At 39.9% G+C, this 14028-nt stretch overlaps 1 protein-coding gene across 2 annotated transcripts in view; it reads right to left on the bottom strand.

Moving 5' to 3' along the window:
• znhit6 (zinc finger HIT-type containing 6) overlaps window positions 1-14028 on the bottom strand; it is a 49123-nt gene that overhangs the window by 17054 nt on the left and 18041 nt on the right. For both annotated transcript variants that reach the window (XM_085387359.1, XM_085387358.1), the window contains exons 6-7: window positions 381-449; window positions 114-194 (exon numbers count right to left, since the gene is read on the bottom strand). In XM_085387359.1, the coding sequence (XP_085243485.1) occupies window positions 114-194; window positions 381-449 (150 nt within the window). The remainder of the gene's footprint in view (window positions 1-113; window positions 195-380; window positions 450-14028) is intronic.

Below are 14028 nucleotides of genomic sequence, written 5' to 3' on the forward strand. Positions count from 1 at the left end.
TGTTTAGAGCTTTTACATCATTTTTCAAATAAATATCTCAGCTTCTAAAAACAAACTGAACCAAAAAAAAAAAACACATGTTCTGTTTTCAAATGTGAGGGGGGAAAGCTCACTTCTGACGTGTGACAGGGTCCGACTCTGTAGGGTGAATATAAGAAGTCAAGATCTGCTTCAAGGTTTGTTTGTCAGACACCCTGCAACAAAAATAGGCATCGTTAATAGAGAGGCAAATGCAAGAGAAAATAAAGGATCAATAATGGTCCCAACTTCAATTCAATATCAACACACTTTGGTTTCAGGGCACACTTAAACGCTAAAGATTTAGAAGAAACTTTTGTGATACACTATTGAAGAAATGTAATTATTACTTGATTACTCACCTCCTCTGAGTGAACTCTGAACTGCTCTGAGGAAATATGAGCTTCAGGTGCCACAGAAACAGTTTTTCTCTAGAAGAGACAGAAATGCACATTTTTATTTGCAGCTCATCAAAAACAGTGTTTTCATATAAGGTTATTGTTATTCTCACTGTACTCAATTCACAGTCAAACACAAATGCCCTTGTTTAATTTCAGAGCACAACATGGACACGGCTCTAATCTGTCCAAGACAATACATCTGGCTGCTTCCAAGATCCTGTCCATCTGTGTGACTGCGTGCAAATGAAAAAACCAAAAAGAAGAAGAAGAAGAAAAAAAAACAGTCACCATGGAAACCGTGACATATACACTCAATACTAGGACACCAGCTGGCCAATATCGCATAATAATCACTTCTTCTGGGGTAATGCTTTGGGCAGTAACTGTGAAATGTGGTCGGGTTTTCTGGGTTGCTGGGTGTGCTCTACAACCAAACAATCATTCCCTAAGCAGCTGCAGTATTCTACTACTGCCGTCAGATAAAGCCAACAAAACCTAATACATCAAACCGTTTGGGAGATAAGAATAACATGATGTATGATGATCTATTCCTTAGTAATCTCTTACAGAATCTTTTGGTGGATTCACAACACTTAATATTCCACATAGCTATTTCGTCAAACTATAGCAGATCATACATCAAGTGATCATCATAAAATAAATATAATGCTGCAGAGGAAGAAAGGACTAGAATAAAACCTAATGGCACAAGCAGCAGCATGCTGTTCTCTCCAGAGTCATGCCACAGAATAGTGAGTGCTAAACCTAACTACAAGGACTTGTGTTAACCAAGACCACAGAGTTTGCCATGAGTAGGGTGGAGCTGAATCATCAAACACTTCTACAGCAAAGCAGAGGACTAAAGCCTTAACAGATCTTAAAAATGAAGATGAAACATTACCCTCAAAAAGTCCCAAAGCATAAATGTAAGGAGAGCAAAGGAGACCTTGTTATTAGGGCTTTGCTACTCACCAAGATTGACTTGGAGCACATCATGGAGGTTTGTTTTTGTTACGAGCACCATCAGTGCACCAGCACGTGCATCAACCTCCTATTGTCTGCCATTCTCATCAACCTGCTCTTTCCTCTGATGTATTCCTACCTGAGTGGCTGCAGAAGGCTCACTCGCAACCGTATAAAGCCAGTGAAGCTACAGCATGGAGGTTGGTAAGTGGTGTCTTGATCCCTCTTATTTACTCCCTCATCTCCATCACCAACAGCATCATCCCTCTGCTGGTTTTACAGTTTCTGTTTATTAATAACAAGTTGAGGTGGGAGTTACTAGCAGCCCTATACAAGTAACTCTAAGCTTAGGGGAGAAGCCAGAATCTGACGGTTTGTAGTCTTATTCCTGTTATTGTTTCTTTTTGCTGGGGCTCCCATCGCCCTTATTTGTATTGTTTGTTATTGTTATTTGTAACTAGCTATATTTTCAATATTGTAGGATTTTATATGTTAGGTTAATTTGAGCCATAGAGGTAGGCACATTAACAGTTTTAATCACCAAACTGCTGGGCTTAGGGGTTGCTCTTGGATGGCAGTGATGACAGGAGCTATTGACAGTGGTTTAAGAGAGGGTTATCTACAAAGCTTATCACTGCTCAGGGATAAATAAAGGCCATCTTACTGCATACTGTCAGGTTATGACCTTTTGGCCAGATTGTCCACTCAATTTCAGAACAACGAAAGCTCAATTTTAAAGCCAAGCCAGAGAGATTAAACCATCTAGAAAAAAGCCAGCATAACAGTGTACTGTCAGTGTAGACAATGGAAGTCATCCAGAAAAACTTATGAAACATCTGCTGATATCTGGTTGAATTCATTGTGTACATCCACAAAAAGCAGTAAACCTCAGCAGCAGAGGTGTGGACTCGAGTCACATGACTTGGACTCGAGTCAGACTCGAGTCATTAATTTTATGACTTTAGACTTGACTTGAAAAAATGTTCTAAGACTTGTGACTTGACTTGGACTTTTACACCAATGACTTGGGACTTGAATTGGACTTGAACCGGTTTACTTGAAAAGACTTGATATTTTACCCCAAATATAAAATTTAACATGCATATTATATGGAGATTGAAAATGTGACGTCATTCACGGGTAGAACCGCAAAGGATTCTGGGAACTCGTGGCAAGCGGTACTATCGCACGCAGGCTTTCAATTAAAATCAGTCACACAGCGATAAAAAGAAACACAAAAATGTCAAGAAGCTGTTGTATTATTAACTGCAATAGCCGGTCACATGACAGCCACGGGAAGCCGACGGGTAAAGAGATCGGTTGTTATCGGATTACGTCGTTGAAGAGAAATTGTTCAAGCCATGTTTCCGAAGTAACAAAGACGCGACGGATGGTCTGGATTGCAGCCATTCAAAGATCAAATATAACGTCCTAGAACACTCCAGCTCACAGGTTAGTCTGCTCCAAGCATTTACACAAAGGTCAGTCTGCTGTTGTAGTTAATGCGTCATTTTTCTTAACATAATTGGTGATATAGGTTACAAGCAAGTCTGGCGCTGAACAGAAATTGTCGCGCTATGCTCCTTTATTTATTGTGCATAAATAGTGAATTGTCCTGACACAATATTGCGTTTCGCTTCTGTTATTATGGTACATTGACAAAAACACATACTTTTATTCACAGGATAAAACAGGTTTTTTGTATCACTAATTGCCCAGTGCGATTACAGCATCCAATATTATTGTCACTGCTACATTTCTGTGATGCTACCAGAAATTATTTCCACTACTAATTAATTACCGTTGAGCTCAAAGGTCCTATTAATAAACGGTTAACGAATGTGTATTTATGAAGACGATTTGTGAGACTGGTAAACTTATGATACGTACGATGGTCTTTCGTTCTACACGGTGCATTTCAAGGTCCTGCACCCATCCGTCGGTAAACTGTACCTGGGCTTGTTGCAGTGACCGGAAGTTACTAAACTTCATGAGTGTATGCGCTCACTCCAAGAACCGTATGATTATAAATATGCATATAAATATGCTACAATGAGATAGCTGACTTCATCTAACTAGCAAATGTTTTCCAGGCTACGTTGGTGATACAGTTTTTTTTAATGTGTATGATATTTTTGTCATGCGATTTTAAAGCTGGTCCTACAACCGCATCCAAGAATAACATGCAGCGTATCTCAGAACTGTCGGTGAAAATTATTCTTGGAGCTAAGTTTAATTGAGCTGCATTTTAAAGAGGTGCAATTTCACAATTTGTGTATATTTTCTAAGTTCACTATTTTGTATGTGTTGAGAAAAACACAGATTTTAAAATTACATGGTCTAATATTTACATTTAGCATAACTGCAACATTATTTTTTCGTTTGTTTTTTTTAAAGACTCGAAAGGACTTGAAATTCAAAGTTTCAGACTTGTGACTTGACTCGGACTTTTACACCAGTGACTTGAGACTCGACTCTGACTTGCCTGACATTACTTGAGACTTGACTTGAGACTTGAGGATAAAGACTTGAGACTTACTTGAGACTTGCAAAACAATGACTTGGTCCCACCTCTGCTCAGCAGCAGCCCAGATGATCACCAGCCTGTACACTAAGAAAATCGACTGAGCCATTACATTATTAATTAAAGAAGTTGATAGAGTACTTCAACTTTTACTGGAGTATTTTTTTTAACAGTAGTATCTGTACTTCTACTCAAGTACAGAATGTCTGTACTTTTGCCACCTTTGTACAAAATAGAATGAATAAGGCATCATCTGCACTCTACTGGGAACAAAGTGTCCAAATATGAGAGCTTGAGCTCACAATGGGTTCACAGCTGAGCAGTTCACTTGCTGAAGACACATAGGTGAGTGACAGATAAAACAGGAGAATATTGTGATTGTGGACTAAACTCTCCATAGGTAAATGAAATTATGTCCTGTGAACAGGATAAATATTTAAATGAAAGTAAAGCGGAACTTTAGCTAGTCTGTCAGTTAAACCCAGAACACAGAATAAATCAGCAGTTTAAATTTGTATTTTCAGAGGTAGGAATGAGGAAAATACAAGTTCACTACATTTTATTTGACCATACTTAAATAGTAACAATGCAACTAGCCTAACAACAAAGTTCTGGTCAAATAAATAAATTAGTAAATTAGTAAATAAACTGTATATTTGGATAAATGTCCAAACCACTGACACGTCCTGCTAACTAAAAATCCAGGCAGTGTTCTGTTGTCGGGTCCACATGGTAGCATTATACCATAGATGGCTTTTTTCTCCCCAATGCAAACAGAAACAGGATAAGGAAAAAAAACAAAAAGACCAAATGTGTGTATTTATACACTGAACAAAAATATAAACGGAACACTTTTGTTTTTGCTCCCATTCCCCATGGGATGGACGTAGAGACCTAAAATTCAATCCAGATACACAATATAACCATCCCTCCCAAACAGTGGTCACAAATCAGTCCAAATGTGTGGTAGTGGGCACATCTGCTATATTGAGATAATCCATCCCACCTCACAGGTGTGCCACATCAGGATGCTGATCTGACATCATGAGTAGTGCACAGGTGTACCTCAGACTGCCCACAACAAAAGGCCACCCTGGAATGTGCAGTTTTTTGCGCTATTGGGGGTCTGGGGACCCAGAACCGGTCAGTATCTGGTGTGACCACCATTTGCCTCATGCAGTGCAACACATCGTCGCATGGAGTCTATCAGATTGTCAATTGTGGCCTGTGGAATGTTGGTCCACTCCACTTCAATGGCTGTGCGAGGTTGTTGGATATTCGTGGGAACTGGTACACGCTGTCATATACGCCGGTCAAGCACATCCCGAACATGCTCAATGGGTGACATGTCCGGTGAGTATGCTGGCCATGCAAGAACTGGGACATTCTCAGCTGCCATCTGCCCTGAACAATGTGAACCATGATTCATCCGTGAAGCGCACACCTCTCCAACGTGCCAGACGCCATCGAATGTGAGCATTTGCCCACACAAGTCTGTTACGGCGACGAGCTGGAGTCAGGTCAAGACCCCGATGAGGACGACGGGCATGCAGTTGAGCGTCCCTGAGATGGTTTCTGACAGTTTGTGCAGAAATTGTTTGGTTGTGCAAACCAATTGTTCCAGCAGCTGTCTGGGTGGCTGGTCTCAGACGATCTTGGAGGTGAACCTGCTGGATGTGGAGGTCCTGGGCTGGTGTGGTTACACGAGGTCTGCGGTTGTGAGGCCGGTTGGATGTGCTGCCATATTCTCTGAAACGCCTGTGGAGACGGCTTATGGTTGAGAAATGAACATTCAATGCACGGGCGACAGATCTGGTTGACATTCCTGCTGTCAGCATGCCAATTGCACGCTCCCTCATTGCTTGTGGCATCTGTGGCATTTTGCTGTGAGACAAAACTGCACATTCCAGGGTGGCCTTTTGTTGTGGGCAGTCTGAGGTACACCTGTGCACTACTCATGATGTCAGATCAGCATCCTGATGTGGCACACCTGTGAGGTGGGATGGATTATCTCAATATAGCAGATGTGCCCACTACCACACATTTGGACTGATTTGTGACCACTGTTTGGGAGGGATGGTTATATTGTGTATCTGGATTGAATTTTAGGTCTCTACGTCCATCCCATGGGGAATGGGAGCAGTAACAAAGGTGTTGCGTTTATATTTTTGTTCAGTGTATGTGCGCACAACACTGAGTAAAAGGTTGAATTTTCACTTGGTTGTAAGGTGTGGGGCAAAGTGAAGGCCCCAGCAGACAGGAAGACAATGGACTGGGCGGTGATTTCCTACTTTGGAAGGCATCTAAGAAATCCACCCAATTTTTCAAAGAAATTTATGTGTTTGCTTAGTTTGGGCCAAGTTTCTTGTTTAGTGCGTCAGACTGACTTGCACAAGTGTCTGTGTGTTTCCATGTGTAAGCAAATGAGGGTGGAGCACCAGGTGTGATGCCATTACTCTGTCATTATGGCAAATGGAAATCATGTCTTTCAATGGAAAAGAGGCTTGCCCAAATATGCAGGCAATTGGGTCAGGCCAGGCCAAAATGCATACCTGTGAAAGGTGCCATCATTATTAATCACACACACAAAAAACAAAAACTGGAAAGAGCTGCATATAAAAGTCAAAATCGATCACGCTACTTAGACCTTTAACAGTTTTTACTGATAGCACTGGAACAAGACTGAGTTTTAACAAGATCCAACAAAGCCTATGATCTAATCTGGGAGTAAAACAGCAAACTCACAATTCAGATTCAACTTACTTTATTCTCACTCTGAAAACTCACCGTCTTGGCAAAAAGTGTCTTTTAAAAAAAAACAAAACCCTGATATGATATTCAACAGTCTGAGTAGCAAAGACGGATATTGCAGCACAATAGCAGATTTAGGCGAGCAAATAATTGGAGGATTTTTTTTCCTTTGCTCACATTAATATTTGTGAACAGACAGTCACTCCAACTAATCACCGAATTGAATCTTTGCCTTGAAGAATACCATAAATACATAATGTGTGTGGAAGGGCTGGGCGATATGGCCTAAAATCCATTTCGCGATATAATTTAAAGCATGTGCGGTAACGATATATATCGCGATATATTCTTTTCTTCTGTATAGCGTATTTTCCACACTATAAGGCACATCTAAAATCCTTTAATTTTCTCAAAAATTCAGAGTGTGCGTATGAATTCTGGTTGTGCTTACTGACCTCGAACTGATTTGGGCGTGCAGAAATCCGTTAAAAAAATGTTTTAGTACTACTTTGGTAAGCTACACTGCTTGATGGATTGTCAGAGCATTACGGCTGCCGTAGTGAGGAGCTTCGCAGAGTAATCTGGGTCCAAAACTCCGTCCATTTCAGGTCCCAAAGTCAAACGAACACAGAGTTAAAAACGGTCTAAATTCTTTCATCTTTAATAAAATTATCAGCGTTGCTGCTTTACCAGGTGTAACAATTAAGTTTAACATCCAGGCTTCCACGAAAACAGAATTTATTAAATTTAACAGAGTTAGAAGTTAACAGGAAGTTAGCTCGCTAGTTTACACCTAAACATTTCATACCATGTTCTGACAGAGATTTTTGAAACTAATTAAAACGTACAGCTCTGCTACCACTTCCAACATAAATGAAGACAGAAAACTAAACAGCAGTGGCGTTTGCAGGGTTACTGAAGTTGGACTACCTGGTATATAATGTTGTGCTACGTGATTGCTAGCAACACAGCTATGTTAGCATAACATTAGCACAGTGAAGCTGAAGGATGAACGCCAACTTTTTTCCACTCGATAAAAGTTAACGTGAGGGATTCTGGTGGTCAGGGACAAATGCAATTGCATAGCAGGATGCTATGCACGGGCCAAACTTCAGTCAGGAGAACAACTGAGATTATTCATCCACAATACGAAGTTAGTTATTAATATACTGCAACAACATGGGAATAGAACAGTTGCGAGAGAATTCAACATTAATGAATCAATGTTACGGAAGAGGAGGAAGCGCAGTTTTTGGCTTTCCCCATATTTCAAAAGTGCTTCATCTCTTTGCTATGACTGTCGACCTCCATAATTTGCAGATGATAATGGTTGTAGCCGCTGCGATGCGCAGCTTGGTGACATCATCAACATGCACTATCGCGATAGAGCGGTATAGTCAAAATCTCCATCGTTGGCCAAATTTATATCGTTTCTATCGTATATCGTTTCTATCACCCACCCCTAGTGTGTGGTGTGTATATAATAATGTGTGGCCTTATAATCACTCTGGGGTTCGTTTGATCCTGTGTTTTTATCTTTCAATTTCTTTTTAAACTTGTTTTTATATGAAAACCCGCTAAGCAGCATAATGAACGAAACAGACAATCCAATAATCAGGTCCACTTTATGCATTAACTGGTGAGGTTTGAAAAGAAAGGTCCTGTTTCACATAACTATAATAGTCCCTATGACTGCAAGCTTACTTTTCAACAGTTTATGTTGTACAAACTAGTATGTTTTAAGCATACTGAACCTTTGCTATTTGAGGTTTGGCTACTGCTTTATACAGAGTCTGAGCAATTGTCCTGATGTGTGGAGGACACTACGAATGAAAGCATGATCGGGGGAGATGGATCAATTCATTAACCAGAGTACACACTGTTGGTTTAGTAAGTGATTGGTGTTGTGTGTGCTATCCACAGCAGTGAGCAGAAACCCTGACTGGTGGTCTGGCAGTCGCAGCAGAAATCCATCTGGCTGGATTAAGGACTGGACCGATCCAACAAAAATGTCACTACACGTGAAACCATGTGTGCTGTGTTTCTGATGGTCAGAGGCAGATGCCAGGATCTGAGTGGCAAGTGGGTGCTAGTAAAATTAGATGACAGGATTGTGGGGACTGTCTATTAAGATACAAAAACTAAAGTCAGAATTCAAAGCGATAGTTGTGTCCGCAACCTCAAAGGGTGGAGCGACAGAGCGGCTGATGGAAAGAAGGCAAAGAAAAGAAAGATTACATGCAGCCGCATCACAAGTGTTCTTATTCGAGTCTCTTACACTCTAGCTGTTTGACACCCTGCACAGGACTAACCTTCCCAAAAAGTCATGAACACAAATATGTTAACACGTACAGGCCAGACTTTGAGTGCGACTTTGGCTTATGTTAATCTTAAATCTGACACAAAGGACAAAATGTGAATCATGCTGTTAGTGTTGCAATAGGCTGCTAGTAAGAAATGCCCAATAAAACAATTTAAAGCTAAATCTTTATCCAGTTGTCTGTTATATATAGACAACGCTGGCTTATCTCTCGAGATAGGTGCCCTTTTTATTTATTTATTTTTGTTGTTTTTTAATGACGTCAGTGTTGCATGGTCTAACAAACAAACGTGCATTGCATGAAAATGGTCAGGTACAAGGATTGAACTGAAAAATGAAACATTTTTAAAGAACTTCAGACAGTCTGGTGACATATTGTTCAAGACTACAATTACAAGAAGGTCTTTGGAATCACAATATAACAAAATGGCAGGTGGCTCAAAACCTTACACAGTGTGTGTGCGTGTGTGTTTGTTAATAGTTTCATTTATAAACAGGAATCATCGCAATAATAACCGAGTTCTTCTGGCAAAGTACAAAACTATGTGAATAACGAGTGAACGCATGTAAAGCTTTTTACCCAATTCCAACATTTTACCCAAATGCAAGTTTTTCATGTCACCTGCATCTATAGCACAATCGAGTTTCTGGTCAATTTGCATTTTGGAATTTTGCCCCTAGTCAAGAGACTGATGTGTGGCCCTCGGATATGCGGCCAACTGTGATGACAGTGTTTGTAACAGTGATGCAGCTTGCCATTCTGATGTAAGGTTTGCCTCGGATGGCGGCAGGCACAGATTCTGCTCTGTATCAAGCCAAGCCAGCCAAAAAGCTGTCGTTTGGAGTCTAAAAAAAAAAAAAACACAGACTAAAGCTGCTGCTGATTGTTTCACTTGAACTTGGAAAGCACAAGTGGTAATGCAAATGAGAGTGAAGTGATGAATAGTCGTCCCCTGCCATGAAATCCTGCTTTAATCCATTTGTGTACTCATTCATCACATGCAACGGCTCACACATCACTTTGGTTTCTGCTAACCTGCGATGAATATCACTGCCACATTACGGCATTTTCAAAATTGCATTAATTGGTCTAATAGAGTTACTAAAATTACAGCCCTTTTCCATACTCTCAGTGTGGCAAACTTCAGCTGCGACATGTTCTGCATGTGAATTTCCACTGCACCTTCACAGCAAGGGATCGGTGATATTTTCCACTGTGCACGGCAAACAAATGCTTTATCCCGCTGAGAGCCAAGTCATCGACGGCATTACTAACCAGAGAGTAAATTTAACCCTAGGCAATCATAATATGTATATTTTGTTTTTTAGTGCTGGCAATCGGGAACAAAGAAAATTATTCTTCAAACTGGGACATTTTTTTTTTCCAAAAACACAAAAATAAAGAGACTGTTTTGCCATTCCCCAAATATAGGGTTAGGGATACCACCAATTGTAAATTAGACCTCTGAGTAGAGCAGGGCGATATGGCCAAAAATATTTATCACGATATATATTTGAAAATTTGCGATAACGATATAACCGACGATATAATTGATGCGAGACAAAATACAACTCCACAACATTACTAGCGCAAAAAGACAACCTTCCATTTATTTTCACTTAAACAAGAAGCTGGTTTTTATGTACATTAAAGCTTTATAAAAATGTAACAGTGCAAATGCAAATTCCTTGCTGAAAGTTTAACCAAAAGGCATTTCCAGTAGAAATGGGCTGACATATCCTGAGCATAACCATGTATAATATCCACTGAAGTTAAAAAGAGGTGCTTTGCAACATTAAACTGCAGTGTGCAGTACGCATTTTTCGGACCATAAGGTGCACGGGATTATAAGGCACATTAAGCGAAACAAAGCAGTCAGATAAATCAAACTTTATTAAACTCATTCTTCTTGCTTCCTCCACTTCTGTACCATTGATTCATTATGGTTGAATTCTCTGGCAGCTGCTCTATTCCCATGTTGCTGCAGTATATTAATGACTAACCTCGTATTGTGGATGGATTATCTCAGTTGTTCTCCTGACTGAAGTTTGGTCCGTTTACAGCATCCTGCCATGCGATTGCATTTGTCTCTAACCATGAAGAACCTTCACGTTAACTTTTATAAGTGGAAAAGTGTTAGTGTTCGTCCTCCAGCTTCACTGTTTATGTTATGCTAACATAGCTGTGTCGCTAGCGATCACGTAGCACATCATTATATACCAGCTAGCCCAACTTCAGTAACCCTACAAACGTCACTGCTGTTTAGTTTCCCGTCTTCATTTATGTTGGAAGTGATAGCAGAGCTGTACGTTTGATTTTTTTCAGAAATCTCTCAGTCAGAACATGCAATATCATGCTTAGGTAACTAGCGAAACTAGCGAGCTAACTTCCGCTAGCTTCCTGCTAACTTCTAACTCCGTTAAATGTAATAACTTTTGTTTTCATGGATGCCTGGAAGTTAAACTTCATAGTTACACCTGGTAAAGCAGCAATGCTGATCGTTTTATTAAAGATGAAAGAATTTAGACAGTTTTTAACTCTAAGTGATGCTGCAGTGTTGTTTGACCTGAAGAATACGGAGTTTAGGACCCAGATTACTCCCAGATTTAAGAGCATCTTAGTCCGACAAATATGACAATAACAACGGCCGCTTGCATGTTCTGCAAAAAAATGTGCTTTGTTGTGTATCTGATGGACAAACACCAAACCAGTTCCACATCACGGAAGTTGCACCATTTTTACAAACCAATTCTGGTTCATCTGTTTCACTCAACAATCGGCCATGTGCGTATGAAAACAAAGGCACTGCGCACGCGCGTTTTACTCCCATTCTATCGCGATATTTCATTTTCCTATCGTTGCCTAACATTATACCGGTATTACCGTGAACGGTATAATATGGCCCAACCCTACCTCTGAGGGATAAAAAACTACCTCCACTATTCATAGTTTACACGTGATGTCACATCATTAGACGAACATCCACCCGCATAGCAAGAAAAAAGTATTTTTGCTGCCTGACAGTTACAGTCAATGTAAAAAGAAAGTACAGTCACTTCAAGCTCGTTTTTTTGTATCAGAATCTAGAAACAATGTCAGGTCTTAAATTACAGAAATACAACCTCAGATGAAATACAAATTGTGACATATAACACTATGTCATTAATTAATTTAAAAAGTCGAAATGCAGAAGTACTGCATGAAAAACTAAGTACACCCTTACTGCTTCCATAAGAATTAAGAGGATAACCAGCATCCAGGTGCATTTTAATCAAATGGACTTGAGTAACCGATCATCAGCAAGTGTGAGCACCTATATAAAAAGCAGTTTGCTGCTCGTGAGCATTCAGGTGTGTGTTCATACTAGGGCTGCCACGATTACGTCGACTAGTCACGATTACGTCGACTATCAAAATCGTCGACGACTAATTTAATAGTAGACGCGTCGTTTGAAGCTTTGTAAGATCCCAAAAGACGCAGGAATAAGTAGTAGGATTTAGTGTAATAACGGACTGAAACAGAAGATGGCAGCACTGCATGTACAAGGATACCAGCTGCCGTTAAACTCCGAAGAAGAAGAAGCTCAGTTTCCAACAATGGCGGTAGCTAGTTAGTTTTAATGTTACTCTTATTATTCTTTCTGGGTCACAAAATAAACGTTTAACATATTTTCAGATGAGAATGTAGCTGTATAAACTTCAAAAATCTGCTCAGTTTATCAAGACACCACATATTTTCAAAAGCGCTCCGACGTTTTCGGAGACGTCTGTTACGTCGTTAGCTAACTGGGGTTACAGGCTCACTAGAGCCGGTGAGAACACCGGACTCCCGGCAGATCGTTTTCAAACCCACTGCTGTCTTTTGCTACTCAGGTTAAACATGATATATAAGTCACTTAGATAACTTAAAAATGTTATTGTTTGGCTTTTTTCAGTATTTTATTTGTTCCTGAGTAAATCGGTTTGGCTGAGATTAAAGTTATAGTTTTTACACAGCTGAATAAACGTCAGGCAGACAACTGATTATCAGAAGTGTGAGATGCTGGAGAATATACTCTGGTGTCCTGTTATATTTTAGATGGCAAGGAGCAGACGGCTGAGTTTATTAAACTTCACCGAAACAATCTGCAAACTTCATTAAAATTTAATAAACTATCATCTTGTCTTTATTTTTAGTTTGCACATACCTTAAACACTTAAAGCTGTAAGCCAATGATAGTTATATAAGAGCAGATGCTGCTGGTGCAATAAGCTGTACGTTTTACGTCCAATGGATGATGATCTGATTAGTCGACTAATCACAAAAATAATCGGTGACTATTCGACTATCAAAATAATCGTTTGTGGCAGCCCTAGTTCATACAATGCCATCAATGATCTTAAAGAATAAATTGTTGCTGCCCATCAATCTGAGAGAGGTCATAAAGTCCACCGTTGTACAGTGAGAAGTATTACGTGTGAAACATTCATCACAGTAAATCCTACCAGGTGCAAATTCACCCCAAGGTCAGACTATACAATGCTCAGAGAAATTCCAGAACACCCAAGTGCTACATCAAAAACAATAAAAACAGGTATGGCTTGTTGGGAGAAAGCCTCTTCAATCTAAAGAGGACTAGATTTTTTTTTATGAACTATTATATATTTTATTTATAACAGGTTTAGTTTTTTCCATTTTAATTAAATAAAAATGCCAGGGAGTTTTTAAATACGATACACCATCGAGCCACCTGACTTAACTGATCACAAAGAGTATAGCACTGCAAACAAACCCTGGCATATCGGGCCAATCATTCTTTGTCCACAGTAACTCAGGTTATCATTGATAGGTCAGTTACACTGGACTTGGTTTATAATTAGATTTAAGTCATATAACCTTTCAAAGTATTGCTGTTCCAGACAACTGACTACTGTGACCCTCACCCTCATGTCCTTCACCTCCCAAACAGCAGCATAATTAACCCACCCAGAACAAAAACAGTCTGTACTTTGGTGCACTTTCATCTTACTAGCTCTGCAACAGCAGGGATGTTTCCCTTGGAAATGTTGGG

This window comes from Rhamphochromis longiceps, linkage group LG17 (assembly GCF_057381845.1).
Source record: "Rhamphochromis longiceps isolate RC_006_pf linkage group LG17, R_longiceps_female_GT1.1, whole genome shotgun sequence".
Classification (NCBI taxonomy): Eukaryota; Metazoa; Chordata; class Actinopteri; order Cichliformes; family Cichlidae; genus Rhamphochromis; species Rhamphochromis longiceps.